Below are 26,701 nucleotides of genomic sequence, written 5' to 3'. Positions count from 1 at the left end.
ATAAATAAAAAGTGTAAATTTAGGGCAGAAATGCAAACCATGATATTTTCATTTTGCATTGTTTTCTCATTTATCGTTATTATAAATGTATTAGTTGAGCTTTTACACTTTTTCACTGAAATCAAATAATGTTTGAAAAATGAATTTTTCTATTTCTAGTTCCACCACCCCATGTTACTCCTCTAAGGAAAACCGATACTATTTCATAAACTTTATTTCAGTACGAAATTTAATTTCTAAAATTTCAGATCTCACTATTTCATAAAACAAAATCTATTTTATTAATGAGACTCTAGAAACAGTTTATTAGATGCAAAACTTATTTGTACACATTTACATAGATTAAGGTACATAAGCAAACAAATACAAATTGTCTGGAGCTGTTTTTCTAACACCTAGTAACGTGCCTGAGGATTTATTTCACCTTCTTACACATAAAGTGTTTAACATTAATAATTAATTGATAGTAAACACAAGATCTATTTGTATGGTGCCATATTAGAAAATTAAAGGAGGCCGGGCACAGTGGCTTAAGCCTGTAATCCCAGCGCTATGGGAGGCCTAGGCGGAAGGACCACTTGGGCGAGGAGTTTGAGACCAGCCTGGTCAACATAGTGAGACCCCATCTCTACCAAAAATGTAAATAAAAAAAGGAGATCACCTAGAAGTGATCTTTGTAATTTCCTTCAGAAAACGCACCTCTGTTTAAACCATAAAATCTTATTTAAAATGTTACAGCTTTCATAAATGTTTTATTTTCAGTAGCACTGCTTTTGCTCTGCTATTTTTTGTTTTTGTAGGTATTTTTATGTAGGATCCTGTTTGATGCCTATGGTAGGACAAAAGTACAGCTGCTTTTTTTTTTTTTCACCAAACTCCTACTCATCCTTAAAGACCCAGCTCAGATTCTCCATCTTTTCAGAATATACTCAAGGTCAGGGACTTTTGTTGTGCAATGGATCCTTTTGGCAGGCATAAAATAATACTTTTAAAAGCAGGAAATAAATATATTACAAAGGAAATAGTTACATTGAAATATAGTAATCAGAATATTTTTTAAGAATTGATATATACGTGGGAGAATATGCATGGGAAAAATTGATACAGTAATATATGTCTTTATTAAATAACATTAAATGATAAGATCTACCAGTGGGTCTAATAACTACTAAATTTTGAAGCAATCATGAGAGTAAGTGATCTTTTAAAAAATATCTGCCACAAGTGTAAAGTAATAGGAAAATACCTTTGATTTCCATTGGTGACAAAATGCTGTAAATCTTACCCTAGTGTGTTGCCTGAATTTATGAGTAAAGACAATGTTGAATTTTGATAAGAGATTAGTGAAAATAACAATTCACCTTCCTCATCTGTCTCAGTTAGCTATTGCTGCATACCGTACATCTTGGAAGTTTTTGCTCACAAATTTTAAAATAATCATTTGTTTTGTTCCTCCCCACTTTGAAATCTGTGACTTGAAGGAGTTCAGGTGTGGTTGTCTCTGCTGTGCACATGTGGCCTGCGTGAATCCAGATGGCAAGTTCTATGGTGGGGGATGCTAAGATCTTGCTCTTTACCTCACCCAGGCCAGGCCACACTGTCCTTTGAGCCCATGTTAGCATGGGGCAGAGGGTGTCCCTTGCCTTCCCCTGAACTTAGCCTTGTCCTGTTCATGGAGGTGAAACTGCTGGGCCTGGGTGGCTAGATGGACACATCTAAGCTTGCCCAGTGTGGCATCCGTTTTTTGGTGGGGAGGGGTAGATGTGGTATATTGTCACCAAAGATGGCTGCCAGTAATGCTTCCCATCCTTATTCATGTATGCCGCTTCTCCCATGAAGAGGTGGAGTCTATTTCCTCTTTCTCTGAGTCTAGGCTGGCCCATGACATGCTCTGGTAAATAAGTGCAATGATGTTGTATCAGTAGTTCTGGGATTAGCTTTTAAGAGGCCTTGCAGGTTCTGTTTTCACTCTCTTGGAAGCCAGTCATCACCTGAGAAGTCTAACCCTGTTGGGAACAGGGGTCCAGCCAGACCCTAGCCATTCCAGCTACCTCCACCCAGGTGCCGATAATCTGAGTTGAGCCATCTTGGATGGTTCAGCCTCAGCCAGCTCCCAACTGAATGCAGTCACATGGGTGACCACAGCTGACAACACATGAAACAGAACAACAAAGCTCAGCAAAGCCAACCCACAGAACTGTACCAAGTATCACCTTAATGTTTTAAGCCACCGTGCTTTGGGGAGTTTTTATGCAGCAATAGGTAACTGAAACAGGTAACAACTTTATACTGGAGATTTATGTGACTTTATCTTGCATATATTTATATTTTCTGCTAGTAAATTGTACATACTTCATATGATGAAATTATGTCATTATAGATGGTATAGATATGGTCAGGAGCTAGTCTGAACAAGTTTGAGAGCCATTGGTTAGGTTTAGAGAGTATGGCATTTGAGTTATCTCAGTATTTCAAAATATGTGGGGTTTTTTGTTTGTTTGTTTGTTTTAGATGTAGTTTCGCTTTTGTCGCCCAGGCTGGAGTGCAGTGGTGTGATCTCACTCACCACAACCTCTGCCTCCCGGGTTCAAGTGATTCTCCTGCCTCAGCCTCCCAAGTAACTGGGATTACAGGCACCTGCCACCACGCCCGGCTAATTTTTTGTGTTTTTAGTAGAGACGGGGTTTTACCATGATGGCCAGGCTGGTCTTGAACTCCTGACCTCAAGTGATCCACCGGCCTCGGCCTCCCAAAGTGCTGGGATTATAGGCATGAGTTTGTTTGTTTGTTTGTTTGTTTGTTTTATCTGAGACAGGGTCCCACTGTGTTGCCCAGACTGGAGTGGCATGGTGCAATCCTAGCTCACTGGAGCCGTGAACTCCTAGACTCAAATGATCTTCTTGCCTCAGCCTCCTGAGTAGCTGGGACTATAGGTGCACACCACCATGGCTGACTAATGTTTAAATTTTTTTTGTAGAGATGGGGTCTCGCTGTGTTGCCCAGGCTGGTCTCAAACTCCTGGCCTCAAGGGATCCTCCAGCCTTGGCTTCCTGAAGTGAGCTGCCACACCTGGCCAGTTTATTTTTAGGAGTAGTATATCAGATGCAGTAACTGTACATAAAGGGTAGTTAGTGCTTGTGCCAGGCAATAAAGTAGATGGCTTATTTAATCTTTATAAATAACCTCATTTGAGAGGGCTTTATAGATGAGGTAATTTAGGTTGAGATATAAATTCAGCTGCCTGAGGTCACATAGCTAGTAAGTAATGCAGCCAGGAGTTGAACCCTGGTTTGTGTTTGTATTGCCTCCATCCCTGTTCCCCCATCCCCACCCCTGGTTTTAAGAACATGTATGTTAACTAGGATTTTTTAGGAGAAAGCAAGTTTATTAAGAAAGTAAAGGGGCCAGGCATAGTGGCTCACACTTTAATTCCAGCACTTTGGGAGGCCAAGGCAGGTAGATACCCTGAGGTCAAGAGTTCAAGACCAGCCAGGCCAACATGGTGAGACCTTTTCTCTAGTAAAAATACAAAAATTAGGCCAGGTACAGTGGCTCACGCCGGTAATCCCAGCACTTTGGGAGGCTGAGGCAGGTGGATCATGAGGTCAGGAGATCGAGACCATCCTATCTAACACAGTGAAACCCCGTCTCTACTAAAAATACAAAAAATTTGCCAGGCGTGGTGGCGGGTGCCTGTAGTTCCAGCTACTTGGGAGGCTGAGGCAGGAGAATGGCGTGAACCCGGGAGTTGGAGATTGCAGTGAACTGAGATCGTGCCACTGCACTCCAGCCTGCGTGACAGAGTGAGACTCTGTCTCAAACAAAAACAAAAACAAAAACAAAAAAAAACAAAAATTAGCCGGGCGTGGTGTTGCACGCCTGTAATCCCAGCTACTCAGGAGGCTGAGGCAGGAGAATTGCTTCAACCCGGGAGGCTGAGGTTGCAGTGAGCCAAGATCACCCCACTGCACTCCAGCCTGGGCAACAGAGGGAGACTCTATCTCCAAAAAAAATTATAGCAAAGGAATAACGAATGGCTACTCCAAGGCAGAACAGTCCCGAGGACTGCTGGGTGCCCATTTTTATGGTTATTTCTTGAGTATATGCTAAACAAGGGATGGATTATTCATGCCTCCCCTTTTAAGACCATGTAGGATAATTTCCTGACGTTGCCATGGCATTTGTAAACTGTCATGGTGCTGGTGGGAGTGTAGCAGTGAGGATGACCAGAGGTCACTCTCATCTCCATCTTGGTTTTGGTGGGTTTTAGCTGGCTTCTTTACTGCATGCTGTTTCATCAGCAAGGTCTTTAATGACCTGTATCTTGTACCGACCTCCTAGTTCATCCTGAGACTTAGAATGCCTAACAGTCTGGAATGCAGCCTGGTAGGTCTCAGCCTTATTTTACCTAGCCCCTATTCAAGATGGAGTTGCTCTGGTTCAAACGTCTCTGACATATTTCCCCCCTCCCTTTTACGAGAGAACCCTTAATCCTAAGGGCTGCAGAGGGATGAAGATCCACTTTCTGTAACTTCTTTATGCTGAACAGGGGTGATGATATTCCTGCCTAACTGTTGGGTCTCTTGCATTCAGGGTAGAGGAGCTCAGTTCGAAAGTGTTGGTATGGCGAAGGCCATTCATAACTCTTGGGTTCCGACAAAAGGTGATATCTGGAAGATTAATAAGTGTTCAGTTTAAGAAAACATTTAGTAAGCTTATCCTGCATTCCTACACAAAGAGTATAATCACAGCAATATATTCCACAACAGTAAAATAAAAAAAATAAAATTATCCCAAGTAAACTGATTAGAAAGTTTTCCATGAACTGGGCAATTGTTGAAATCAAGCTAATAAGGAGTCACTAGCCAATTCCAATATGTGCCCAGAATTAGAATAACATTACCCATCACTCTTGTTTCTTCTGAGCAGCAGCCAGAGATCACTGGTTGGTTCACAGGAATAAGTGGGATCATTCTCTTGTCTTCCATAGGTCTGTGGGACACAGGTCAGGAACTGTGTAGACAAGGAGTGAGGCCAGTTTTCCCAAGCGGCTTTTATTGACTCTGTAAGTCAAGTTTGATTCCTTAAAGGAACGCACACCATTCCAGTTAAAGCCTTGGTAAAATAATCAGTTTCTCCACTTGTGTCCCAAGGTCACCCAGTCAGTGCTGCAGACTATTTCCTTTGGGTTGGGGGGCGGGTCCCCTCAGTATCCTCCTTTCTGTGGTTCGCCAGAAAGATGATACCAGAAAGGGGTCCTGATCCAGACCCCAAGAGAGGGTTCTAGGATCTTGCAAAGGAAAGAATTTGAGGGGAATCCGTAGAGTAAAGTGAAAGCAAGTTTATTAAGAAAGTAAAGGAATAAAGAATGGCTACTCCATAGGCAGAGCAGCCAGTAAACTAGGCTTGTAACTTAAGAGATATGTTTAACGTACAGAAACAAACCACTGATGTGTGTGTATAAGCCATGAGAGGGATATGGGACTTAATTTTGCTACAAAAGAGAATTTAATTTCCTGCAAAATCAGCTTCCCCCTATTCCATGAATTAATTTCATCAACATACAAGGTGGATATTTTCTCCTGTCTTAAGCAATCTCCCTCCTTTGACCCCTGTGCCCCTTCAGGACAAGGGTAGGCTGTGCTCACTTGCCTCCCAGTCTTTGGAACTCACCCTTGCTGGGCTTTGCCCTATTGCCCCACCCAGACTGCTCGTAGGAAAGGTTATGTTCATATTGCTGGATTCAGTGGCAAGGCCTCAGCTGTTACCTTACCTGACCTGGTTTTAGCATTGGACATGGTTGTTGACTTTCTTCATTGGCTTCCAGGACACCACACTCTCCAAGTTTCCCTTCCCCTCCCCTCCCCTTCCCCTCCCCTCCCCTTCCCCTCCCCTTCCCCTCCCCTCCCCTCCCCTGCCCTTCCCCTTCCCCTGCCCTTCCCCTCCCCTCCCCTTCCCCTCCCCTCCCCCTCCCCTCCCCTGCCCTTCCCCTCCCCCTCCCCTCCCCTGCCCTTCCCCTCCCCTGCCCCTCCCCTCCCCTCCCCTCCCCCTCCCCTCCCCTCCCCTCCCCCTCCCCTCCCCCTCCCCCTCCCCTCCCCCTCCCCTCCCCCTCCCCTCCCCTCCCCCTCCCCTCCCCTCCCCTCCCCCTCCCCTCCCCTCCCCCTCCCCTCCCCTCCCCCTCCCCTCCCCTCCCCCTCCCCTCCCCTCCCCCTCCCCTCCCCCCCTCCCCCTCCCCTCCCCCTCCCCTCCCCCTCCCCTCCCCCTCCCCCTCCCCTCCCCCTCCCCCTCCCCTCCCCTCCCCCTCCCCCTCCCCTCCCCCTCCCCTCCCCCTCCCCTCCCCCTCCCCTCCCCTCCCCTCCCCCTCCCCTCCCCCTCCCCTCCCCTCCCCTCCCCCTCCCCTCCCCCTCCCCTCCCCCTCCCCTCCCCCTCCCCCTCCCCCTCCCCTCCCCCTCCCCCTCCCCCTCCCCTCCCCCTCCCCTCCCCTTCTTTCCCCTCCCCTCGTTTCCATCTGTCACCCAGGCTACCCCTCCTTTCCCCTCCCCTCGTTTCCATCTGTCGCCCAGGCTAAAGTGCAATGATGTGATCTCAGCTCATTGCAAGCTTCACCTCCTGGGCTCAAGCAATTCTCTTGCCTCATACTTCCAAGTAGCGAAACTCCAGGTACCAGCAACCACGCCTGGCTAATTTTTGTATTTTTAATAGAGGCAGGGTTTCACCATGTTGACCAGGCTGGTCTCAAACTCCTGACCTTAGGTGATCTGCCCACCTCAGCCTCCCAAAATGCTAGGATCATAGGGGTGAGCTACCACACCTAATCTCAAACTCCTGACTTTAGGTGATCTGCCCGCCTCAGCCTCCCAAAATGCTAGGATTATAGGGGTGAGCTACCGCACCCGGCCCACACTCTCTAAGTTTCTAACTCCCTCCTGGCCACTTCTTCCCAGGTTGGGGATTGGTTTTAACTTTTTGGGATCACAAGTTCCTTTTAGAGTCTGATCATCACTGTGAACCCACATCTTAGAGAAAACTGTATGTATGTTTATGTTAACAAAATTTATCACATTATTAGTTTTCATCCTTTTCAATTATTATCATTATTTTTTTTTTTTTGAGATGGAGTTTTGCTCTTGTTGCCCAGGCTGGAGTGCAATGGCATGATCTTGGCTCACCGCAACCTCTGCCTCCCGGGTTCAAGTGATTCTCCTGCCTCAGCCTCCCCAGTAGCTGGGATTATAGGCATGTGCCACCACACCTGGCTAATTTTGTATTTTTAGTAGAGATGGGGTTTCTTCATGTTGGTCAGGCTGATCTCGAACTCCTGACCTTAGGTGATCTGCCCTTTTCAGCTTCCCAAAGTGCTGGGATTATAGGCATGAGCTACTGTGCCTGGCCAGAATTATGGTGACTTCTAAAAAGGTCTGATTTCTTTCTTTAAGAGTTAATGGTTGTTGCCTGGGCAACATAGTGAGATGTTGTCTCTTAAAAAAAGTACAAAAAGTGTTAGCTGGACATGGTTGCTTGTACCTGTAGTCCTAGCTACGTGGGAGGCTGAAGAGGGAGCATTGCCTGAGCCCTGGGAATTGGAGGCTGCAGTTAGTTATGGTTGTGTCACTGCACTCTCGGCGAGGTGACAGAGTGAGACCCCCTTTCTTTAAAAAAAAAAAAAAATTAGGCGTGGTGGCTCACGCCTGTAATCCCAGCACTTTGGGAGGTCAAGGCGGGAGGATCACTTAAGGTCAGAAGTTCAAGACCAGTCTGGCCAACATGGTGAAACCCTGTCTCTCCTAAAAATAGAAAAATTAGCCTGGGTGTAGTGGCACATGCCTGTAGTCCCAGCTAACTGGGAGGCTGAGGCAGGAGAACTGCTTGAACCCGGGAGGTGGAGGTTGCAGTGAGTCAAGATTGCGTCACTGCACTCCAGTCTGGGCAATAGAGTGAGATTCTGTCTCAAAAAAAAAAAAAAGAAAAAAAGTAATGATCGTAAGCTGAAATAGTGTTTATAATACAATTTTGATCAATTTATAGAGTTCACTGTTTCTTCTTTTTTTTTAAGTGACAAGGTCTCTGTTACCAAAATAAAAAATAAATAAGTAAATAAATAAATAAATGATTTTGTATATAATCCACCTACAATTTTTTTTTTTTTTTTTAGATGGAGTCTTGCTCTGTCACCCAGGCTGGAGTGCAGTGGCATGATCTTGGCTCACTGCAACCTCCACTTCCCGAGTTCAAACAATTCTCCCGCCTTAGCCTCCCTAGTAGCTGGGACTACAGGTGTGCACCACCACGCCGGACTAATTTTTGTATTTTTAGTAGAGATGGGGGTTTCGCCATGTTGGCCAGGCTGGTCTTGAACTCCTGACCTCAGGTGGTCCTCCTGCCTTGGCCTCCCAAAGTGCTGGGATTACAGTCATGAGCCACCGTGCCTGGCCACCCCCATGGATTTAATACTTCTGTTTTTTCTAATGTGAATTGTCAGTTTCATATTACTTGTTTATTTAAAGGGATTTAACATGCTTGCATAAGATCATAACCCTTTATGGTCAATCATACTGATTATATATTAGTATGTGATATTCTCTTTTATGCTAATTTTGATTTTTTAGCATGTAGAAATTTTTGAAGACCTTCAGAAAATTGTATTTATGGCCTTTCTTGGTGGGTAATATTTTCTGTGTTTCATTTGCTCTTCTTTACCAGGCACCCGACAGGAGGATCCTTTATTCGTCCGAACAAGGTAAATTTTGGAACAGACTTTCTTACTGCAATTAAGAACCGCTACGTGTTAGAAGATGGACCAGAGGAAGATAGAAAAGAGCAAATTGTTACAATTGGAAATAAACCTGTGGAGACTATCGGTTTTGACTCTATTATGAAACAGCAAAGGTAAGTGGAGTTTATAACGGCAGAGCTGACTTTTATGGTTTTATTAAGGTTCAGAATTGAAATACTCATGACTGTATATGGATGCTCATGACTTTGCTCCTAAACTGGTTTATGGTTCCACAGAAACGGAATCAAAATCTGAGGAATCCAAGAATTATTTAGGGAAATTAAAATTCTTATGTTAGCACAGGATTGGTAGATTTATCCAGTTTGCAATTGAAATATTTATTGGCCCATTATTAGTATTCACATCATATTATCTCGTGTTGACTAAGTAACCAAGGCTGACGTTTGGGTTCTTTTCTATTTCATGGTGATGGTAAGTTGGGAATGGAAACAGCAGTCTGAATTGTTCCCTATGCCGTGGAGCGTGCTGGTGCCATCTGTTAATAGTAGGGAGTAGTTCTCACCTCGGGCTGCACATCTTCATCACCTGGGGAGCTGTGGAACATGCGGCATCCTTGGTCCCATCCCAGATCTGCTCAATCACAATTTTGGGATATGGGCTCTAATGCATTTTATTGTATTGTATTGTATTGTATTTTTATTTTTATACAGACAGGATCTTGCTATGTTGCCCAGGCTGGTCTTGAACTCTTGGGCTCAAGTGATCCTTGGCTTCCCAAAGCACTGGGATTACAGGCGTGAGTCACTGCACCCGGCCTTAAAATAATGCCCTTTAAAACTGCTGCACAAGAACATTCTCTTTTCTCTGAAACTGTATATTGTGACTTTGTACAAGGAGGCTTTCTAGTCATTCCAGTGAACTGCTTGAATCAAAGAGAGAGAAAGTTAGTATTTACACAAAACCAGTCATGGCTGCACAAGAACTGGCCAGGCCTTGCAGCTTCCTACTGTGGTGAGTGACTTGGATGAGGCATCTGGGTAAGGACCCCTGGTGGCCACTGTGAGGATAAATTTGTGGCCACTTGGAGGCCTGCAATATATTTTCTTTCAGTCTCTAAAAGAATTAAGCTATAGTTCTGTCCAAAGTAAATTTCTTTACTATCTTTTGTTATTGTTGTTATTAATAAAAGTGCACATGGGGATAATGTGGAAAATAAATACATTTCTTGGTACATCTACTCTTTAGCATACATGGCCCCCATTAAAAAAAACTCAGAATAAATCAAGAGTTTTAGAAAAAGGAACAAATGGACTGTTCTTTATAAAACAAGATACCTTTATTGTTGAGAATTTAGAAATTACAGATTGAACAAAAAAGTATCATGATTAATGCCACCACTTAGATATAAGTATCGTAAACGGGCTGGGTGCGGTGGCTTATGCTTGTCATCTTAGCACTTTTGGAGGCCGAGGCAGTTGGATCACTTAAGGCCAGGAATTTGAGACTAGCCTGGCCAACATGGTGAAACCCTGTCTCTACTAAAAATACAAACAATTAGCTGGGTGTGGTGGTATGCAACTGTAGTCCCAGCTGCTTGGGAGGCTGAGGCAAGAGAATCGCTTGAACCTGGGAGGCGGACGTTGCAGTGAGCCGAGATCGTGCCGCTGCACTCCAGCCTGGGTGACACAATGAGACTCTGTCTCAAAAAAAAGAAAAAAAAGACGTAACTATCATGAACAGTTTTTACTGTTTACCCTACTGATTTACTTGGATTTAAAGAACTACATGCTTCATAGGGTTAGAGTTCTTTGCTTTATTTTTTCCCATTTAAAATACAAATAGTCTGGGCAACATGGCAAAACCCTGTCTCTACAAAAAAATAAATAAATAAATAAATGCAAAAATTAGCTGGGTGTAGTGGTGCATGCCTATAGTCCCAGCTATTTGGGAAGCTGAGGTGGGAAGATCACCTGAACCCAGAAGGTCAAGGCTGCAGTGAGACATGATTGCACCACTGCACTCCAGCCTAGGTGACATAGTGAGACCTTGTCTCAAATGACACACAAACCAAAAAAAAAAACCCCAAATATTTACATATCTCTTACCCAAAGGAAGCATTTTTTTAATTGGTTAATCTCTTTCAGAGAATATTATGGACTCTGAGAATATTAACAAATTGCAAATGGATTTTCGTCCCCTAGTTTATGAACAGCTATGTAACTCATGAATTTTTCTGTAAATGACCCTACTACTTGAGTATCATTGCATTTAATCATTAGCTAGTGTCTTTCTTGATTGAAAAGGTAAAATTTTAGAGATTCTGGAGCAATCTCATATGTTGGCTGGAGATTAGTCAATTCAGAAATTATGAGACAGCTTGGTGGAATGCAGCCGGTGTTGGAGTTAGGCTGGGTTCAGCCGCCAGCTAAGGCACTTTTGGCTCTGACAGAAGTTAGAGATAGCTGCTTATTGTTTCTAAGCCTCAGTTTCCTCAGTTACAACATAAAACCTAAGATATAAGTGCTGTTGTGAATAACAAATGAGATCCTACAATTAATGATAGCTGTCAGTTAGGAGTTGAAACCTCTACTTTAAGCCATTGTCTTATCTCGTCAATAAAATCCAGCTGACCAGCTTTGAGATCGTACCACTAAGAAGAGACTTACTCAATAAAGGAATCAAAAACAAATTAAAAAATCCATTATGTGTGGTTTCTCTTGGAGATGGCTTTGGCTCTGGAGTGATGCTTGGACTGAGATCTGAGTCCTCATGCTTAGTGCCAAGTTGACCTGGCAAAGAAGGCTATTTTAAATTTTAGGGGGAAGGAGCGACATCTGTCGGACACAGTGCAAACTACAGTTTGAAGTAGTTGCCTGTTTCATGAGATTCCTGTAGTTCTTTTCAATGATGTCATAAGCCTACAAAGCTGGCTTTTGGGCAATTGCCACGATAAAACGCAAGTATTTATGTACATCTATCATACATCAATAGAAATATTTGTTTTATAAAAAAGCAAGTATCTCTTAAATCAGTGTGGAACTGGAAATGGAGTTGGTGGCGTCCAGTCTGATTCCAGGGTTTGGGAAGTTGGGCAGTGCCCAGCAGACACTGAGTTGACAGGACATAAGTAATGATTAAGTTGTTTGGCCCTAACTACATACTTAATTGGAACTGTGAGGTATTTATTTTGGCCTAAGTACCATGAAAAAAATTACTGAAACCCTAAGGACCCTGTGGCCTGAGAAAGCTTGGGACCCTCTACCCTTGAATTCTGCTGCTGCCTTTTGTACCCTGGTTTTTCTTTCTTGTTTTTTTTTTTTTGTTTCTTGTTTTTTGTTTTGAGACAGAGTTTCGCTCTTGTTGCCCAGGCTGGAGCGCAATGGTGTGATCTTGGCTCACTGCAACCTCCACCCTCCCGGGTTCAAGCGATTCCCCTGTCTCAGCCTCCTGAGTAGTCGGGATTACAGGTGCCCCCCACTATGCCAGGCTAATTTTTGTTATTTTTTTTAGTAGAGACGGGGTTTCACCATGTTGGCCAGGCTGGTCTCGAACTCCTGACCCCAGGTGATCCGCCCACCTTGGCCTCCCAAAGTGCTGGGATTACAGGCATAAGCCACTGCCCCCGGCCATGTATTTGTTCTTTTGTGACTGGCTTATTTCACCTAGCATAATACACTCAAGGTTCATCCACATTGCGGCATATGTCAGAATTTCCTTCCTTTTTTTAAGTTCGCACAATATTGCATTGTATATGTGTGCCACGTTTTGTTTATCCTTTCATTTGTTGATGGACACTTGGGTTGCTTCCACCTCTTGACTACCAGGAATAATGCTGCTGTGAACTTGTGCATATACCGTGGCCTTTTAGAGATGTGAAGTCTGAGGCACAGAGGTGCTAATTCACTTCTCCAAAGCCAAAGGAGATGGTGGGATTGGGATTTGAACCCAGGTGGTCTGGTTCCAGATTCTGTGTTCTTAGACATTATGTATGCGGATTCTTTTCATGAATAGAAAGCACAAGATTCTCTACACTTAACAAATGGCTGCCGGAAGTATCTGGTCATGCTGAAGCTGGGTGCGCTCTCTAGGAAGTACCTTAGGGAGGCTTTTACATGTGAGTGCAAGAAGCACTCCATAGCATGTACTTCTGCGTGGTTGGGAACAATCTAAATGTCAGCAGAAGAGTATGTACATTCCTTGTGGTCTGTTCATATAACAAACACTGTAAGGTGTGAAGATGAATGTCCTGGAGCTCCATGTGTCACCGTAGCAAAATCTCACCACTGAACAATAGACTGTTGAGGAAAAAGTCAGGTGCAGAAGGTTCTGCGGAGTAGAATACCATTTATATCAAGTTTCAGAATATTAAAAAATGCTGTAATTGTTTAGGGATATGGAAATATATGGTAAAAATATTAAGAAATGCTTAAGATTAAATAAACACCAAATGTAGTATAAGGCCCTGGGGAGGGCCGGGCGTGGTGGCTCACGCCTGTAATCCCAGAACTTTGGGAGGCGGAGGTGGGTGGATCACTTGAGGTCAGGAGTTCGAGACCAGTCTGGCCAAAATGGTGAAACCCCGTCTCTACTAAAAACACAAAAATTAGCCAGGCGTGGTAGCAAGCGCCTGTAATCCCAGCTACTGGGGAGGCTGAGGCAGCAGAATCACCTGAACCTGGGAGGGAGAGGTCGCAGTGAGTCTAGATTGTGCCACTGCACTCCAGCCTGGGCAACACAACGAGACTCCGGCTAAAAAAAAAAAAAAAAAGTTTACCCCTGGGAGTAGAGGGAGAATTGTGTTTGGAGAGGGCCCCAGAGGACTTCAGTTGCATTTGTAATATTTGTAGTGCTCTTTTTCTTTTTTGTAATGCTTTATTTCTTAATTTGGGTGGTGGTTAGTGGTATTTGTATATTATTTTTGGTACCCTTTTATATGTCTGAAATGTGTTTAATTTTTTAAAGGGCCAGTGGATAGCATACGTGCTTATGTATCCATGTGAACTCTGTTTTTCATGCAGTCAGCTGAGCAAGTTGCAAGAAGTTTCTCTGAGGAACTGTGCAGTAAGTTGTGCTGGTGAAAAAGGAGGAGTTGCTGAAGCATGTCCTAGTATCCTTTTCACCGAGAGCTTGTTATTGGAATCTGACTATGGATTTGATACCTGTGCCAGAGACTGCTAATTGCCTACCCATTGTCCAGTCTTAACAACTTCCTTCCTAATGCAGTTCAGTTTTGCTTGGTGTAGTTGGGGCCCAGATAAATTATTTACCTTCCCAGACCCCTTTGCTTGCAAGTTTGCCAGCATGTTGAGGTGGAAGTTTCTAGACCGGGCTCCTAGAAAGGGGGCACACTTGGCCAGGCGCAGTGGCTCACGCCTGTAATCCTAGCATTTTGGGAGGCTGAGGCAGGTGGATCTCTTGAGGTCAGGAGATCGAGACCATCCTGGCCAACATGGTGAAACCTGTCTCTACTAAAAATACAAAAATTAGCCGGGTGTGGTGGCGTGTGCCTGTAGTCCCAGCCACTCAGGAGGCTGAGGCAGGAGAATTGCTTGAACCCGCTAGGCGGAGGTTGCAGTGAGCTGAGATGGCGCCAGTGCACTCAGCCTAGAGACAGAACAAGACTTCATCTCAAAAAAAAAGAAAGGGGGCACACTTGGTTGGCCTCTGCCTTTTGCCTGTTGCTTTTACCCTTCCCCTGCCTTGAGCGGATGGAAAGCCCAGGGCTTTGGCAACTGTCTTACATGTGTGAAGAAAGCCATCCAGTACAGATTGGGAGAGCAGAGGAGAGGGAACCTGGGCTGCTGACTGTGTACTGGAAACCCAAGATGAATCTGCTTCAGCCCTGGTCTGTTTTCTCATGCAGTTCTTTTTTTTTTTTTTTTTTTTTTTTTTTTTTTTTTTTGAGATGGAGTCTTGCTCTGTCGCCTAGGCTGGAGTGCTGTGGCGTGATCTCAGCTCACTGTAACTTCTGCCTCCCAGGTTCAAGTGATTCTTCTGCCCTAGCCTCCCAAGTAGCTGGGATTACAGGTGCCCGCCACCACGTCTGGCTAATTTTTTTTTTTTTTTTTGAGACGGAGTCTCGCTCTGTTGCCAGGCTGGAGTGCAGTGGCGTGATCTCAGCTCACTGCAACCTCCGCCTCCCGGGTTCAAGCAATTCTCCTGCCTCAGCCTCCCAAGTAGCTGGGACTACAGGCGCCCGCCACCATGCCCAGCTAATTTTTGTATTTTTGGTAGAGACGGGGTTTCACCATGTTGGCCAGGATGGTCTCGATCTCTTGACCTGGTGATCCGCCCACCTTGGCCTCCCAGAGTGCTGGGATTACAGGCGTGAGCCACCACGCCTGGCCTCGTCTGGCTAATTTTTGTATTTTTAGTAGAGATGGGGTTTCGCCACATTGGCGAGGCTGGTCACGAACTCCTGACCTGAGGTGATTCCCCTGCCTCGGCCTCCCAAAGTGCTGAGATTGTAGGTGTGAGCCACATACCTGGCCTCATGCAGTTATTTTAGTGGGAAAGACTCTGGTTCTGTTTCATGCAGCTGAATGCAGTTTGTTATAATACCCCAACAGAGGCTCTTTATGAAGTTTGGAATCTCTTTTCTCTACCTTCTCTTATTAGTGTTATTTTTGTCATATATTTCTTTTTTGCCCGAAAGCAAAAATGTTGGAGGTAAGTTAAAAGAAAATTTCAAGGATGGGCATGGTGGCTCATGCTGGTAATCTCAGCATGGTAATCTCAGCATTGGGAGGCTGAGACTGGAGGACTGTTTGAGACCAGCCTTGGCAACATTGCGAGACCTTGTCTCTATAAAAAATTAAACAAAGCAAAACAAAACTGGGTGTGGTGGCATGTGCCTGTCATCTCAGCTACTCGGGAGGCTGCGGTGGGAGGACTGCTTGAGCCCAGGAGTTTGAGGCTGTGATGAGCCATGATCATGCCACTGTACTTCAGCCTGGGAGACCCCGTTTCTATTAAGAAATTTCCCATGGAGGCTGGGCGCAGTGGCTCATGCCTGTAATCCCAGCACTTTGGGAGGCCGAGGTGGGCGGATCACCTGAGGTCAGGAGTTTGAGACCAACCTGGCCAACATGGTGAAACTCCATCTCTACTAAAAATACAAAAATTAGCCAGGCATGGTGGTGCATGCCTGTAATCCCAGCTACTTGGGAGGCTGAGGCAGGGAGAATTGCTTGAACCCGGGAGGCGGAGGTTGCAGTGAGTGAGGTCATGCCATTGCATTCCAGCCTGGGTAACAGAGTGAGACTCTGTCTCAAAAAAAAAGAAAGAAATTTCCCATGGAAACCAAATAGACTTTCTTTAACTTTAAAAGGTCTTTTCCCAATTCATTAAGTCTGTCTGATCTGTACATAATAACTTTTGCAAAAAATACCAGTTTTGATCAGTTTTTTTCTGAGTGAAGAGATGCCAGGTGAAGTAGCTCTCTTTGGCAAAATGCCCCGACAGTGCAGTGAAGGAAATTAGATCAGACCTCTCTCCATCTGTGTGTCTGAGGGTTCAGTTCCCTTGGGGGAAACAGTCTGGGGGTCTGTTGGGACCTGTGGTAGCTGCACAGGTCTCTGCCTGTCTCTGCCAGTCTCTGCCCCTGAGCAGCCTCCTCCGTTGACCCCAGTGTGCTGCAAATATGAGGTCATTTTCAGAAGTAGGCAGCTGGAGTGAGGGGAATTGAAGAGGATGCAGAAAAGAGTTTGCTGAGGAGCCAGTGCCACAGCAGTGTCAGAGCATTCTGCATTCTGCCTGGCCTATTCCTAAACTATTTCAGAAGATTGGTAATCGGGCTGTGTACAGTGGCTCATGCCTGTAATCCCAGTACTCTGGGAGGCCAAGGCGGGTGGATCACCTGAGGTCAGGAGTTCAAGACCAGCCTGGCCAACGTGGTGAAACCTTGTCTGTACTAAAAATACAAAAAATTAACTGGGTATGGTTACGGGCGCCTCTAATCCTAGCTACTCAGGAGGAGGCTGAGGCAGGAGAATCACTTGAACCTGGGAGGCAGAGATTGCAGTGAGCCGAGATCACACCACTGTGCTCTAGCCTGGGTGACAGAACAGGACTCCATCTCAAAAAAAAAAAAAAAACGGCGGGGGCCAGGTGTGGTGGCTCACGCCTGTAATTCCAGCACTTTGGGAGGCTGAGGCAGGTGGATCACCTAAGGTCAGGAGTTTGAGACCAGCCTGGCCAACGTGGTGAAACCCCATCTCTACTAAAGTACAAAAATTAGCCAGGCATGGTGGTGGGCGCCTGTAGTCCCAGCTACTTGGGAAGCCGAGGCAGGAGAATCGCTTGAACCTGGGAGGCAGAGGTTGCAGTGAGCCGAGATCGCGCCATTGCACTCCAGCCTGGGCGACAAGAGCGAGACTCCGTCTCAAAAAAAAGGGCAGATGTGGCGGTAAATGGGTTTGGGAGTGCTGGCTGTTGGGTTGCTCAGAGCTGTCAGCAGTGTCCTGAAGAATCAGCATGTTGTTTGTTTATACTGCACTTTTCTGGAGAAAAATGTCCCCCAGGACACGAAGAAATGAGGTTTCATGAAGATAATCAAGTCATGATTGGTATTTGCAGATACAGTGATAAATGTCTTGCAGCTCCCGATTGAATTCTCGCCAGAAGTTGAAGTATTGCTTTGGGTGCTTAATCCAGTCATCCTTTTTTGGGTTGGTCTGTCTTTGAGGTTATTTACTCTACCAGAACTCGAGGCAGTGGGAGAGCTGCAGACCCGGGTGTGTCAAATCTGAGGGCACTTCCAGGGGAGGGGATGAGCTTCCTCCTCATGACCTGCGGAGGAGAGTCTGTGCCCAGGTGCTTGGCCTGTGCTTTCACGGGGGCTCCTTGAACAGTGTGTGTGGGAGGGGCGACCACATATTGACAGCTGTTGTTCGTGGTTGATTTCGGGATGTAGGTGGTCTGTGTGCTCTGTATAGACCTTAGAAACAATAACTCTAGGCTACATAATGGGAAGCAGCAGTGAGGGAAGTGTGATTAGACTTAAATCCTTCCTCAGCAGCCTAACAGCCGATTTAGTGGGGTTAATGGAAACACAGGGTGGCCAAAGTGTCACCCAGAGGCCGAGAAAGCACCCCTCGCATGAGCCTGTGTTAGGCGGTGTCAGGAAGCCAGGGCAGCCGAGAGGAGGCTGAGGAGGAGGGGCGGAGGAGCAGTTTACAGAAGCCATCATGCAGGTGTGGGCCCAAGGGCGGAGGAGGAGCCCGAGGGGACCTGGAGGGTGTTTGCCGGGTCTGGAATTTTCGGCAGCCTGCACCGACTCTTTTCCCTTCCATTTGATGCGACGGCCACGGCAAAATCAAGGCTATTCTGCAGGTACTCATATTACCGGTTGAAATGCAACTGTTTACGAGGGTAGACCCCATTGTTAGCTCTTGGGCTGTAATAGTCCAGGCAGCTGGCAGGATTCGGGCATGGGTAGCTGGCGACCGGGTATGGAGTCATCCCTTTCTTCGCATCTTCTCTGCCGTCCTTCCCTTGTTCCTGACCTTCTTGCAGAGCTTCCTAATTGGTTCCTGCCTAAAATTATTTCCTTTCTAACCAATGCTTTGGAGTGATGCCACTGTTTTTGTAATGAAACTTTCTCCACGTTTTATGTATGTTTGATGACTCCCTGTTGCTTTATGGAGTGCAGTGATATGGATTTTGGATCGAGGCTGACTTGGGTGTAACTTCCCACTTGTTCATTTGCACACAGTGACACAGCTCTGTGACTGCTGTGCCACCGTTTGTTCTGCTATGAGAAAGCAAAACAACCCAGCAATCAGCATAGTGCCTGGGTCTGGTTAGCAGTGGCAGCAGCAGTGCGGGTGGTGGCTGTCGCTGCTGCTGTTGTTATTACTGGATCTTAGAGTTCTTTTTTTTTTTTTTTTTTTTTTTTTTGGAGATGGAGTCTTGCTCTTTCACTGGGCTGGAGTGCAGTGGCGCGATCTTGGCTCACCGCAACCTTCTGGCACCCAGGTTCAAGCGATTCTTCTGCCTCAGCCCCCTGAGTAGCTGGGACCACAGATGCGTGCCACCACGCTTGGCTGATTTTGTTTTTGTTTTTTTTTTCTTTTTTTGAGATAGAGTTTCGTTCTTGTTGCCCAGGCTGGAGTGCAATGGCATGATCTTGGCTCACTGCTACCTCCGCCTCCCAGGTTCAAGCGATTCTCCTGCCTCAGCCTCCCGAGTAGCTGGGATTACAGACATGCGCCACCATGCCCGGCTAATTTTGTATTTTTAGTAGGGACGGGGTTTCTCCATGTTGGTCAGGCTGGTCTCGAACTCCCGACCTCAGGTGATCCGCCCGCCTCGGCCACCCAAAGTGCTGGGATTATAGGCATGAGCCACAGTTCCCGGTCGATTTTTGTATCTTTAGTAGAGACAGGGTTTCACCGTGTTGGCCAGGCTGGTCTCGAACTCCTGACCTCAGGTGATCCGCCCACTTTGGCCTCTCAAAGTGCTGGGATTACAGTCGTGAGCCGCTGCGCCTGGCCTGGATCTTAGAGCTCTTCTTCTGTCGCTGGCCACTCCTCCTCAGTCGCTTCTGTGGGACCTTTCTCTGGTTGCAGAGTGTTGGGTGTGCCCCAAGGCTCAGACTTGGGAGCCCTGGGCTTCTTGAGAGACCTTCTGGGGTGTGGCTGGCACTCCTCCACGGCCTGCCCTCTTCCACATCTGTCTCTACAGCTGCAGCTTTGATACCTCTGTCTGGATGTCTCATAGCCATCATAGATTTAGCATGTCCAAAACTAAGACCCACGCCTGCTCATCCTGTAGTCTTTTCCCTCTTAATAAATGACAGTTCCAGTTGCACAGGCCACAGATCTTGGAGTTGTCCTTGACACTCCCTTTCTCCCATGCCCCACACCTAAATCCATTGGCAAATCCTGTGAGCCCCACTTCCAGAGTCAGACACCCCCTCTGACGTGTTCTGCCCTCTCATGCTGCTGGTTTGCTCCGGCCTCCTGGAGACTCCCGGCCCTCCTTTGTTTCCCTGCAGTTATGCTCAACTCAGAAGCACAGTGACTTTTACTGGTTTTTTTTTGCTGTTGTTGTTTTGTTTTCTGACATAATGTAGATCAAAGTCAAAGCAGAGTGATTTTTAAAGGGCCCAGGTCACCTGTCGCTGTTTCAAAGCCTCCAATATCTCCCGTTTCAAGCAAACGTTGAAAAGTCCGTTTCAAACAGACTTTGAAGTGGCCTGCAAGGCCCTTTGTGATGTGGCCTGGCCCCTTGTTCCTTGTGACCTTGTTTCTAGTACCCCCAAGCCCCTCTGCTCCAGTCACACAGGCGCTGGCGGTCCCGGTCATAGGCTGAGCTCGTTCCCACCCCAGGGCCTTTTGCTCTTGTCACTCCTCCGCCATGTGCTCCTCTCCCAGATGGCGTTCCCCCATTTCCCTCAGCTCTCTGCTCAGATGCCCTCTTAGAGGAGGTGGCCTTCCCTGGGCACTGCATATAGAACAGCCACACACCTTTCCTGCATGCCCTGCTCTGTCCCTGAGCACAGACAGGCCTGCCTGTGACACACTGTTGAGGCCCCTGTGTCGCGATCGTCTCTCCCCGATGACACTCTGCTTTGCTCACTGCGATGCTCCTGGCCCTAAATAATTACTTGCAGAATAGACGAGTGCATTGAATAATTTCCACACATACACATATTAGATGAGAGTGTAGCTCCTCCAGTAGCTGGCCCGGTCCTGCTGCAAGCTCCTCTGTCTTTCTCTGCGGGGACCTGGCTAAGCTGTGCCCCTTCCTGATGGTGCTGCACCTGCACCTAGCCCCTCACCTCCACTTGTGTTGCCTGTCGGCTTTGCTTTTCCAGCCCCACTGTGTTATCCTCTCTGAATCCCTGTATCAGGGGCAGTTGGAGTGATACTGTTACAACTGCTTCCAGGCTACCGGACACCCTCTCAATTCCTAAGTCATGCACTTTTGAACATGTGTCCCAAGTTGACCCCTCTTCTCTCCCCTGTAGATGCTATTTATCTGGAGATTCCTATGGTAATGGTGCCCCGTAGAAGGTCGTGTGCTGGGGTGAGGCTTGTGTGTATACCTTAGGTGCTTCAGAAATCAAAGTTACCCTCACTGCTTTTCCCCTCTCCTTTTGTTGGATAGTGCTAGGATGGTTTAGCGTTATGACATTTGGTTGTCATTTGATTGTAGATGTTTGTCTCAAGTTTTGAGTATATAACAATGAACTTTTAATTTATTTTTAGTTTTTTGAGACAGTCTCACTCTGTCACCCAGGCTGGAGTGCAGTGGTGCAGTCTCCACTCACTGCAACCTCCGCCTCCCGGGCTCTAGAGTTTCTCTTGCCTTAACCTCCTGAGTAGCTGGAATTACGAGCGCGTGCCACCACACCTGGTTAATTTCTGTATTTTTAGTAGAATGGGGTTTTGCCATGTGGGCCAGGCTGGTCTTGAACTCCTGACCTCAAGTGATTCCCCCGACCTTGGCATCCCAAAGTGCCGGGATTACAGGCGTGAGCCACCGTGCCTGGCCTCACAATGAACTTTTTCGTTTCTCAGTGAAGTTTTGGATAACTTAAAAATATTATGTACTCCTGAAAAAATTTGAAGCTGACTAGAGGGTATAAAATGAAAAGTTAAAACGCTCATGCTCTGGAATTAAGAGTAACTCCTTTTATGTCTTTTGTGAATCTTTTGAAATTACTGTTTCTTAACATGTGCTTTTAGATATCAGAAAGGTAGATTTGTCAAAAAACCTGTTGTCATCATGGGATGAAGTGATACACATTGCTGATCAGCTCAGACACCTGGAAGTCCTTAATGTCAGGTATGAACTCTTGGTTGCTGAATCTTCATTAACAATAAAGCTCATCTCTCCTTGCTTCCTCACAGCATCTCTGTGGAAAGAGGTAGGGAGCCGGAAGGGTTAAGGCTGCCACCTGATGATACAGGAGTTAAGAAGGAATTACTCAGGCTGATAGTGAGGGTATGGAAGTCCTCAGTAAGGTTTTCCTTTTAATGAAAAGCAGCCCCAAATTATTTTCCTTTCTAACACAAGCAGCCTGTAAAATCGAGCTGCAGACATAGATGCGGACAGTTGAGCCAATCAGGTTCAAGATGGCAGCTCCATCTTCCCTTCTCTTTTCCAGCCACGTGTACAGTAAGCAGCAGACAAGATGGTGCCAGCCAAAGGGAAATTTCATTTACATAGTAAGATTAGGGTGGGGTGGCCAGCCTTTCCTGGCTGTGTAAATGTCATGCCTGATTGAACCAATCTGTGAGCATTAAGTAAATCAGACACTGCCTCCTCAAGTCAAACTAAAATCTGTGCATCTGGGCCGGGTGCAGTGGCTCACTCCTGTAATCCCAGCATTTTGGGAGTCTGAGGCAGGCGGATCACCTGAGGTAAGGAGTTCGAGACCAGCCTGACCAACATGGAGAAACCCCGTCTCTACTAAAAATACAAAATTAGCTGGGCGTGGTGGCATGCAACTGTAGTCCCAGCTACTCAGGAGGCTGAGACAAGATAATTGCTTGAACCCAGGAGGCAGAGGTTGCAGTGAGCTGAGATCATGCCATTGCACTCCAGCCTGGGTGATAGACCAAGACTCCGTCAAAAAAACAAACAAGGGCCAGGCGCAGTGGCTCACACCTGGAATCCCAACACTTTGGGAGGCTGAGGCGGGCGGATCATGAGGTCAGGAGATCGAGACCATCATAGCTAACAAAGTGAAACCCCATCTCTACTAAAAATACAAAAAATTAGCCGGGCGTGGTGGTGGGCGCCTGTAGTCCCAGCTACTCGGGAGGCTGAGGCAGGAGAATGGCATGAACCTGGGAGGTGGAGCTTGCAGTGAGCCGAGATTGTGCCACTGCACTCCAGCCTGGGCGACAGAGCGAGACTCCATCTCAGAAAACAAACAAACAAAAAATCTGCATCTGCTGCCAGCTTGCCTTTTTCTTCTTGGAAGTCCCCTCTCTCTTACTAGAGAGAGAGCTGTTTTCCATCTTCTTTCTCTTGCCTGTTAAACCTCTGCTCCTAAACTCCTCATGTGTGTCTGTGTCCTAAATTTTCCTGGTGGGAGAAGAGGAATACCAGGTTTATACCCCAGACAACGCAGCTGTTTCGCTAGTAGACATTTTTATACAGCCAGATTTTGGTTTACTTGAATTTATCTAAATTTAACTTTAAGGACACATTTAATCTTTAAGGACACTTTATTTATTTATTTATTTATTTATTTATTTGAGACAGTGTCTCGCCCTGTCGCCAGGCTGGAGTGCAGTGGCGTGATCTTGGCCCACTGCAACCTCTGCCTCCCGGGTTTGAGCGATTCTGCTGCCTCAGCCTCCTGAGTAGCTGGGACTACAGGCACGAGCCACCACGCCCAACTAATTTTTGTGTTTTTAGTAGAGACGGGGTTTCACTATGTTGGCTAGGATAGTCTCAATCTCTTGACCTTGTGATCCGCCCACATCAGCCTCCCAAAGTGCTGGGATTACAGTGTGAGCCACTGTGCCCAGCCTTATGTATGTATGTATATATGTATGTGTGTGTATATATATATATATATATATATTTTTTTTTGAGACAGAGTCTCACTCTTGTCGCCCAGGCTGGAGTGCAATGGCGCGATCTCGGCTCACTGCAGCTTCCCCTTCCCGGGTTCAAGGGATTCTCCTGCCTCAGTCTCCTGAGTAGCTGGAACTATAGGTGCCCACCACCACTGCCAGCTACTTTTTGTATTTTTAGTAGAGGCAGGGTTTCGCCATGTTGGCCAGGCTGTTCTTGAACTCCTGACCTCAGGTTTTCCACCCACCTCGGCCTCCCAAAGTGCTGGAATTACAGACGTGAGCCACCATGTCCCGCCTCTTTAAGGACACTTTAATCTTTAAGGGCACATTGATTATTATAGCTTTGCAAACGGTCACATGAGGTGATTCATGAATAAGGAATGTGTTTTAACTTTTATCAGGTGGGGATGAGTTAGATTTTCATTGAACTGCAAGATCTTATTTTTAGCCTGACCGTAAAGATGGAAGGTTGGGGGAGGTGATATTTAATTGGGGACTAGGAGAGGAGAGGTGATATTATTAAAAGTGCTTGTTTATTTGAAAACTTCTAGCGTTTAATTGCTGTAGGAATGAGTAATTTCATTGGGATACTGTTTAAGTCTGTTTTGATAAGGATTTTTCATTAATCTACCTATTTTACTAATGTCACACTTTTCTAGGCCTTCCTGAATATTTAATTTGTTTTAATCTCAGAACCTAACTTTCCAAGGGCTTAGGCAGGCTTCCTCCATTTTTTTTTTTTTTTTGAGGCAGAGTCTCACTCTGTTGCCCAGGCTGGAGTACAGTGGTATGATCTTGGCTCACTGCAACCTTCGCCTCCCAGATTCAAGTGATTCTCCTGCCTCAGCCTCCCAAGTAGCTGGGACTAGAGGTGCCTACCACCACACCCGGCTAATTTTTATATTTTTAGTAGAGACGGGGTTTCATCATGTTGGCCAGGCTAGTCTTGAACTCCTGACCTCAGGTGATCCATCTGCCTTGGCCTCCCAAAGTGCTGGGATTACAGGCGTGAGCTACCGTGCCCAGCACAGGTTTCCCCTTTCATTCTTGAACCATTTTTGCATAGACAGGTGAGTGTACAGTAAAGCCGGTAGACAGGCCTGAATGAGTTGTGCTCCCAAATAGAGCAAACGGGAGCAATTCAACCCATGGTGTCTCATCTTCTGGAAATACGGGCTTGTGTTTTTTAATAGTATCGTCTTTCAAAGTGACTGTCAGGATTGAATACTTTCTGAGATTAGGGTTTTGAGAAAGAATTTAAGGGGCAATAATTTCATCCATCCTCATAGCCAAAGGGCAGACTCTATGTTTAGAGAAGCAAAATTCTAGCCCATGGTTCAGTGTATCAGTAAGACTCTGGAGAACGGGACTTTGTTTTGCAGTATCCAGAGCCATATCTTGTGAAGCTGGAAGCTCACCTTGCAAATGCCTGAGTTTTGGGTTTAGGAAGCCTGCAGCCACATACAGCTGCCCTGATCCTGTGAAAGCATCTTTACACAGCTGATACCAAAAAGTTGTATGTTGTAAATGTTAAAAATTAGGTAGTCTTGATTCACTTGAATCATTAAAAAAGTGATTTTTAAAATATAATTCCATTTTAAGATAGAAACAAATCAAACCCCTTAGATTAAAACCCAAATTGTTGCTTTCAACAACTATTTCAGTTGGGTTTACTGTATAGAAATAAGTACATTGTATCTTTTTTTTCTACACAGTGAAAATAAACTAAAATTTCCCTCCGGTTCAGTATTAACTGGAACGCTTTCTGCACTGAAGGTTTTAGTCCTCAATCAAACAGGAATAACGTGGGCTGAGGTAATCATATTTCTTTGTTTTATTACACATTAGTAAGCAATTAAAAATGTTTGGTTTAATAGGGAATTGTTAGTACAGTTTAATAGTACAACTGTGGCTTCATTTGAATCATCCCAGTATCTATTAATAGATAACAAGATTCATTAAAGTGCCTTATAAAAACGAGTTAAAAGAGCATCATAGTTGAGTTTTGCATCTGGAAATCCATGTCCTATCTCAGCTCATTTTGACTTGTTCTGGTGCCTTTATAAACAGTGGCGCTCCGTTATGGTATGAACAAGTATGTGCTGAGCTTCGAAAAGCCATAGTGTTGGCTATTGACTGGCTTCCTGAGTTTTCCTGTAAGTTTTTTTTAGAACAGAAGCCAAGCAGCAGAAAGGTTCTCACATACTTTTCTTGTTAGAAGTTCGGCTCTTGGAATCCACTGTTCATTTTATACAGCCGGGCTCAAAAGTAGACTTGTGGGTCCTTGGCACAGCAGTATTTGGGACTCATATCTGGCAGTACTATTTCCTGTCTGAGGTGTACTGACTTCACACACCCAGAGCATTCCACTTTCTTTTTTTTTTTTTTGAGACGGAGTTTTACTCTTGTTACCCAGGCTGGAGTGCAATGGTGCAACCTTGGCTCACTGCAACCTTTGCCTCCCAGGTTCAAGCGATTCTCCCACCTCAGCCTCCCAAGTAGCTGGGATTACAGGCATGTGCCACCACGCCCAGCTAATTTTGCATTTTTAGTAGAGACACGGTTTCTCCATGTTGGTCAGGCTGGTCTCGAACTCCTGACCTCAGGTGATTTGCCCGCCTCGGCCTCCCAAAGTGCTGGGATTACAGGTGTAAGTCACTGTGCCCAGCCCACTTTGATTTTTATTTATTTATTTTTCTTGAGACAGAGTCTCGCTCTGTTGCCCAAGCTGGAGTGCAGTGGCATAATCTCGGCTCACTGCAACCTCTGCCTCCCAGGTTCAAGTGATTCTCCCGCCTCAGCCTCTCAGGTAGCTGGGATTACAGGCATGTGCCACCGTGCCCAGCTAATTTTGTATCTTTAGTAGAGACAGAGTTTCTCCATGTTGGTCAGGCTGGTCTCGAACTCCTGACCTCAGGTGATCCACCCGCCTTGGCCTCCCAAAGTCCTGGGATTACAGGCGTGAGCCACCGTGCCCAGCCCACTTTCATTTTTATTTATTTATTTTTCTTGAGACAGAGTCTCGCTCTGTTGCCCAAGTTGGAGTGCAGTGGCATGATCTCGGCTCACTGCAACCTCCGTCTCCTGGGTTCAAGCAATACTCCAGCCTCAGCCTCCCAAGTAGTTGGAATTACAGGTGCTTGCCACCATGCCCAGCTTATTTTTGTATTTTTAGTAGGGACGGGGTTTCACCATGTTGGCCAGGATGGTCTTGAACTCCTGACCTCAAATGATCTGCCTGCCTCAGCCTCCCAAAATGCCGGGATTACAGGTGTGAGCCACTATGCCCAGCTTGGGCATTCCACTTTCAAACCAAGGGTGTAGAAATATATTCCCAGCCATGTTCACCCAGGAAGTGCCACAGAGGCCGCTCAGTGAGAGACAGGTGGGCCCCTTGTGCTCTTAATATGCCCGCGGCCATGGA

At 46.0% G+C, this 26,701-nt stretch overlaps 2 protein-coding genes across 5 annotated transcripts in view; one reads left to right on the top strand and one right to left on the bottom strand.

Annotated features, from left to right (window-relative positions):
- Positions 1-26,701, top strand: part of TBCE (tubulin folding cofactor E) — an 89,124-nt gene that overhangs the window by 45,528 nt on the left and 16,895 nt on the right. For 2 of the 4 annotated variants that reach the window (XM_063809717.1, XM_063809713.1), the window contains 4 exons: positions 8,701-8,886; positions 13,697-13,841; positions 21,430-21,529; positions 24,993-25,092. In XM_063809717.1, the coding sequence (XP_063665787.1) occupies positions 13,721-13,841; positions 21,430-21,529; positions 24,993-25,092 (321 nt within the window). In that variant the 5' untranslated portion in view covers positions 8,701-8,886; positions 13,697-13,720. The remainder of the gene's footprint in view (positions 1-8,700; positions 8,887-13,696; positions 13,842-21,429; positions 21,530-24,992; positions 25,093-26,701) is intronic. The other 2 variants (XM_001154931.7, XM_024352713.3) reach the window with 1 other exon arrangement.
- Positions 21,361-26,701, bottom strand: part of B3GALNT2 (beta-1,3-N-acetylgalactosaminyltransferase 2) — a 77,890-nt gene continuing 72,549 nt past the window's right edge. The window contains exon 13 of the mRNA XM_054660491.2: positions 21,361-21,599. Within this exon, the coding sequence (XP_054516466.1) occupies positions 21,497-21,599 (103 nt within the window). The 3' untranslated portion in view covers positions 21,361-21,496. The remainder of the gene's footprint in view (positions 21,600-26,701) is intronic.

Source organism: Pan troglodytes, chromosome 1 (assembly GCF_028858775.2).
Source record: "Pan troglodytes isolate AG18354 chromosome 1, NHGRI_mPanTro3-v2.0_pri, whole genome shotgun sequence".
Lineage (NCBI taxonomy): Eukaryota > Metazoa > Chordata > Mammalia > Primates > Hominidae > Pan > Pan troglodytes.
Note: the sequence above shows the minus strand (reverse complement) of the source record. Positions and strands in the feature narration are given on the sequence as shown.